Source organism: Glycine soja, chromosome 19 (assembly GCF_004193775.1).
Source record: "Glycine soja cultivar W05 chromosome 19, ASM419377v2, whole genome shotgun sequence".
In the NCBI taxonomy this organism is placed as follows: Eukaryota; Viridiplantae; Streptophyta; class Magnoliopsida; order Fabales; family Fabaceae; genus Glycine; species Glycine soja.
Genome location: NC_041020.1, coordinates 27,515,923 through 27,522,505, shown reverse-complemented (window position 1 = coordinate 27,522,505; position 6,583 = coordinate 27,515,923). Strand labels below are relative to the sequence as shown.

At 29.0% G+C, this 6,583-nt stretch overlaps 1 protein-coding gene across 1 annotated transcript; it reads left to right on the top strand.

Moving 5' to 3' along the window:
• The first annotated feature begins 1,603 nt into the window (after positions 1-1,603).
• LOC114398679 lies at positions 1,604-2,533 on the top strand. The gene has a single exon (XM_028360848.1). It carries the CDS (start codon positions 1,604-1,606, stop codon positions 2,531-2,533), a length of 930 nt encoding a protein of 309 aa, XP_028216649.1.
• The last annotated feature ends 4,050 nt before the right edge of the window (positions 2,534-6,583 follow it).

Below are 6,583 nucleotides of genomic sequence, written 5' to 3'. Positions count from 1 at the left end.
ATTTATATTTTTTAAATGAATTATTGATAGTATAAGATTAATTTTATAAATTTATTATTTTTTATCTATTTTTTGTGTAAAATAATTTTAGAGTATAATTATTTTGAGATGAAAAATATATTAAGTAAAGAAGTATATATATTTGATTTAAAGTTAAAAAAATATGTTTGCCATTCTAATATAAAATTGCACATTTCAATGTTTAAAATATGAAGATTTTACTTAAAAGTAAAAGTATTTTTGAACTCTTTTAATTTTAATTTAAACATGCATTATAAATCTAATTGTGAATTTTAGTTAACACAGCTTCTTATTTATTTACTTTCAGGATTTTGTAATTATGAATAAATCTAATTAGTAATAGAGAGTGTTTAAATAGAAGTGAGTTAAAGAATGTATCACAAATACTGTTAAAAAATAAATTAAATGGATTTAATTTATGTATATTATCAGTGTAAAAATTTATATTGTTTATTTTAGAACTAAAAAAATTAGCAATGTGTTTTTTACTGAATTTTTTTACAATGTTAGTTAATAAAAAATATGGTAATATAATTTTTAATTAATTATTATAAAAATAAAAATTTTCTTATACATCACAGTTTATTTATTAACTAATAGTGTAAATCATTTTATTAACCCTTTTAATACCTTAATATTTTTTTTACATTATCATCAAATAAAAAAATAATGTAAAAATCATTATAAATATAATTTTTAAATAATTATTACAAAAATGAACTTTCTTACTAACAATTTAAATTAAACAATAATGTAAAAAATATTTATCCATTAAGTATAATTTTATTATATTATTTCTATAATATTTACAAAAATATACATGATTCATACACGTTTTATATTACAGTTTTTATAATTAATATTTTCCTCATTTGTAATTTATTATATTATATATTTCATATCTTTCTTATTTCTTATTTTCAACTATAAAATATGTTATAAAAATATCATAATAATTTTGTTTTCCTTTATAAAATAAGTATTTTTTTAAATGTTCTTAAATAAGTATGAGTAAACACATTATACGATAATATTGAAATATTATAAATTATCAATTTCTTACCACAAACTTGTGAACACTAAATAACAGATTTAATGAATACCATCAAAATTTATAACAAAATAGTGTGAAAATACATCATAATATTAGAAGATATTGTATTATTAACAAGAATAACAGAACTACAAAAGTACGTGTTAGGAATATTTTATTATTATTAAAAACTACATTAATAGTAAATTAGTATTAAAAAATTATAATACAAGAATATAAATAATATTTTTCAATATAAATTCATTGATTAACGCATTTAAGGTTCTAGGTAGCATTTTGTACTGTGAAAAGATACAACATACTACTGGTACTAAATTTTCTCCAATCACCTACCCTTTCTGTTCCCACCCTTTACCCTAGACACGTGGCGCTTGCTCACCCAGCCACCGTGCTGCCGTTATCATTATCGCTTCTGCTCCATCTCACAGCACTGAACCCAAAACAATCGCTAGAGAGAGAAACCAAGAGAGAGAAAGATACAACTCTCGCTTTCGCTATTACTATTATTTCCTCCCTCAAAAAACCGCCATGGACAGTGCAGACGCGTGGCGCGTGGCCGCGTGTGGCAACTCCAACGTCAACAAAATAATGCTCCGCTTCCGCCCGATCGCGCCGAAGCCGGTCACCGGAATTTCCGCCGCCGAAGCTGGCTCCGCCGTCGGAGAAGTTACTCAGAACAACCACGTGTCAGTCCTGGGGAAGAGACCGAAGAGGAAGTACGTTAGGATTCGGAGGAACAGTGGATACGTGAGAAAGAATAACGGAGACAGTAACGGAAAAAGTAACGGTAACGGTAACGATGAGTCTTCCGACGTGGCGGTTGTGACGTTGCAGTTGATGCCTGAGAAGGACGCGCCGGGAGGAGACGTCACGCTCGCCGGAGATTCGTGGTGTAAGAACGTTGATCTTGACCTAACCGTGGAGAAGATTCAGATCGTGGAGAATCGGAGTGCTCCACCGCCGCGCGCGGCGGCGGAGGAAGGCGAGGGAGGTAAGCGTTCAGATCTTGTTGCGGCGGCGAAGGTGGCGGAGTCTTGGGTGACAGTGGAGAGCGTGACAGGCACGTGCATGGGGGAGGGAGACGGAGAGGGAGGGCGAGGGTTATTAGATTGTACGGACGCGGAGAAGGTGAAGAGCCTAGAAGCTGACACGTGTCCTGCTTTTGTCTGTGACGGAAGCCTTAGGGTGCGGTGGGTGAATGACGCGTACAAGAGGATGATGCTGGAGGGGCGTGAGGGTGAGGGTGAGAATATCGTGGTGTGGTTGAAAGTGAAGGATAGTGCCATCGCTTCGTGGTGGTGCTACTCTCACCCGGCGTTCACCTGCGGTGTGAGGCTGCAGTACACGTGGCGGAACGAGAAGTGCACGAAGATGGTGCCGTGTGATGTTTGGAGATTGGACTGTGGCGGGTTTGCATGGAGGCTAGACGTGAAAGCTGCGCTCAGTTTGGGTCTCTGAAAAAAAAAAAAGAAAAAAAAATCAGAGACACAAACGCGACCTTAAACAAATAGATCTTTTATATATATCTATATCTCTCTCTCTATATATATACTCACACCTTTACATAAATTGCTAGCTCTAGTTCCGTGGATTGAGGTCAAGCTCCCTCTCTGCACAAGGACGTGTTTGGTTAGGTATTATATTCCAGTCAGAGTTTTTACTACTGCTACTGTTTAAAGAAAATTTAAAAATTAGGCAAAAAAAGAAAAGTTTATCTGATATGCAACTACATTACATACTCAGATATGAGAAAGTAAGTGAGTAATAGAGGATAGAAAAAAATGATGCTTGGGAATGAGATTGGGATGGTGCTTCTTATTACTCTATGGTTAGTCTTCCCTTGGGAGTTGGGAGGGAAGAGAAAAAAGTAGAAACGTGTGGGAGTTAAACATGCAAAGTGCTACTGAAAAAAGTGCTTTGCTTTGTGGTGCTATCTATGGTCTTGTAGAACTAAAGCTATATTAGGTGAAGTGTGTGTGTAAGTGTGTAACTATATTATTGTCGCTCCAAGACTTTGCGACAATGAAAAACCGTGGTAAATATTTGCATATATATATATATAGTTTAGCAATGGCAATATTTATATTTATGTACGTGTCTATTTATCTATAATATCATTGTCTTATTGCATGTGTAACTAACTTAGCCTATTTGTCTATATATGTGTATGCATTAGAGAGAATAATATGGAGAAAAGAATAGAGATACATGGATGGATAGAGAGAGCTGGAGAATACAAGTGTTTTGTGTCTGTCGTGTTTGGTTTTGTTGTTTATTTAAGTGGGGGCATATGGAAGTTAGGTAAAGCTCTAAAAGCAGTGGAATTTACTCAAATGTGTATCTTTTCTTCCACAGGATCTGACTTTAGTTTTGGTCATTTGATGGGTGTTTGCATAAACTGTTGCAAAATTTATTTTAGATAATTTGTGTAATTATTTTTTTATTAGAATAAAATTTGAAATAGAGGAATTATATTTAATATTTAATTTTAAAATTAAGATTTTATTAGAAAGAAAATGTAAAAGTTTCAATGTAACACTTTTTTATTGTTTTACTTTTTAACTATGTCATTTCAAACATAAATTTAATTTTGATTTGCTATAATCACATGTGATATTTTATTGTAAAAAATTGAAGTAGGCTTGTCTAAACACGTAATAGGAGTTGTCTTATGGATGGGTTTATTTTATTGTAATCTTTAAACTTTTCACTCATACATATAGCGGGTTCTATTGATTTTCTTGGAAAATTATCTGCAAGAGTGGTTTATTTTTTATTATGCATGTAAGTGATGATATGTAATCAGAATTTTGTTGGTCATCAAAATTTAAGAGTAGCCATACGTAATTTCTCAAAAAATATATAGTAGCAAATATTTTTAGCAGCATTCATTTTTTTAATAGATATCTATAATTTATAATCTATTATTTATTTGATTATAATATGAATGTTATTTCATTGTCCACGTCATGAGTCAACTTCAAATGCAATTTCTATTATAAAAAAAACAACTATTCAAATGCTGTTATGTTATACTATCATGTATAGCTTCGGGTCAACAGCTTCTAATGTAAGTTCTTTCATTCAACAACTCTTGTCGTCCTAACTTATAAAGTTCAGAAGTTAAGATTTTCAATTTATCACTAAGTTTATATGACCACATTTATAAAAATCTAGATGTTATAAATTTATACAAGACCCCATTATGAGGAATACCACTATATTATCTTCATAATTGAATAACATTGCCAGATAGATCTCTATAAAGAAACTTCACATAATAAATACACTAATCTAAGTACGTAGTGTAGTATTATATTACAGCTGTAAAAGAAAAGTATTTTAGTATTATAATTTGAAATTCTTATACAACTTTGTTCAATCTTTGTTAATACTACTTCATATGTACCGAGATTGCCTATGTTATCTATCATTTAAAGTGTCAACTTATTAAATGATTAATAAAATGTCATTAGATGCAAGAGTAATCATATTAACTGATATAGTACATTAAAACTAAATTCTCAAAATATAATCATGGTTAAAACTAGTATTTTGAAATTTTTGCCTGTCAGCTTATTAATTTATGCTTTTCTCTTACCTCATCATGACTTTATTTTGAAATAAAAGATTATTTAAAGAAGTACATTATATTCTAGATTAGTAAGATTATTTGAATAATCTAGTTAGGTTATTAAAATAATTTCATTTTAGTATTTTTGGAGAATTTATAATGAATTAAAAATATTGATTATTATTATTATTATTATTATTATTATTATTATTATCGTGTCCATGATATGAAATAAGTTTTGTATTTAAAAATGTTGGGTGAAAAGTAGTTTGGAAATAATCTATTGTGTTTGAATTGTTTAAAAGAATCGATTTATATATATATATATATATATATATATATATATATATATATATATATATATATATATATATATAGTAAAATTACAAAAATTGATATGAACTTATTTGCAATAATTGGTTTTGTATTTAAATTAATCCATTGTTGGAGATAAAATTAGAAGTCAATAGTTAGTTGAAAATTAAACTGTTAGATTTTTAATAATAAAATATAAAAATATGTTTATCATAAAAAAACTATTTCATTTGTTAAGATTACAGCTTTTTATTATAATCCTAAGTACCAAGCACATTTGAACACTGACACCGAGTGACTCACCAATAATTTATTTTCTACCAATTAAATTACAATCTCTAAAAATATTCCAATTCAAGCAAATACCAAATAGAAATCTTTTAAGTAAATCAAGAAACTTATTAATGTGTGTTTAGGTAAGAATATATTTTCAAAATTCATGATAGATGATTTTAATTTAACAAAATTAATATTATTTTATTAAAATTGAGTTAAAAGGAAAATATATAATTTAAATTAAACGATTTTTTTTTATCTCAGAAGTAGTTGCATGATAAAATTTAATATAATTTTCAAATCAATGCATTTTTTTAAGTTTATAGTCAAATATGATTTTAGAAGTAAACCTGATTTTGTTGTAATAAAAAAGCTAGTAGTACACATTCATGTTCTCAAGCATGCAGCCTTGTCTTTGATAGGAGCTAAACTGCTCTTCTCAACACACGTTATTAAATTTTAAGCTCTTTTTTTAAGCAATTAAACTTCTTTTTTTGAAGAAAAAACAATTAAACTTTAAGCTCTCTATATTAACACAACCTTTGAAAAATTATACTTTTATAAAATTAATTTTATATTAATACATGATTTAAAATTTTGATTGTTTGATAAAATCCAAATTATATATTTGAAGAAAACATCAATAAATTATATAACTATATAACATGATAGACTAAATAACAAAGTAGGCGATTATACTCGATAAGTATTGGGATAAGATATTAAACACCTACTCAATCCTACAAAGACATGAAATAATCTATTGTGTAAGTATTCGGTTGAGGTAACCGAATATTCATTCGGTCATACGGAAAACTGATAATCATAAATAATATTAATGAGTGCTTTAGGCTATATATACCCGGTTAGAGGACGCATTACCTAGATGGTAATCTACACATCTAGACCCAATGTCCAATAATATTAGTATAAAAAGGATAGAATCCCAAGTTAAAAATCATTATTCATTCAATATGCATTTATGGCTCTAAGCTCAACCATTACTTGAAGTTTGAGTGTATTTTTAATGCATTCCTTTCATTCTAGACCATTTGAAGAAGGGAGAAAATATACCAGAGATCCTTCAATAAAAAAAAAGAATCCTTCGACATAAGAGATAAAAGATAAAATTCGGTCATCTTGTGACACCTTAATCACTACAAGAAAAATGACCTATGTTTACAGACGCCTTTTTTCTACGGACATGAATTAGTGTAGGTAAATCTCAAAAATACTTTTACCTACAACTAACTAATGTAGGTAAAACTCAACCATTTGTACCAAACATTATTTGGTGTAGGTAAATTCATTTAAACTAAAAAAAAAATTCTACCTACAATTAC

Coding starts and splice junctions, on each gene's coding strand:
- LOC114398679 (XM_028360848.1), top strand. CDS start 1,604: ATGGACAGTGCAGACGCGTGGCGCGTGGCCGCGTGTGGCAACTCCAAC.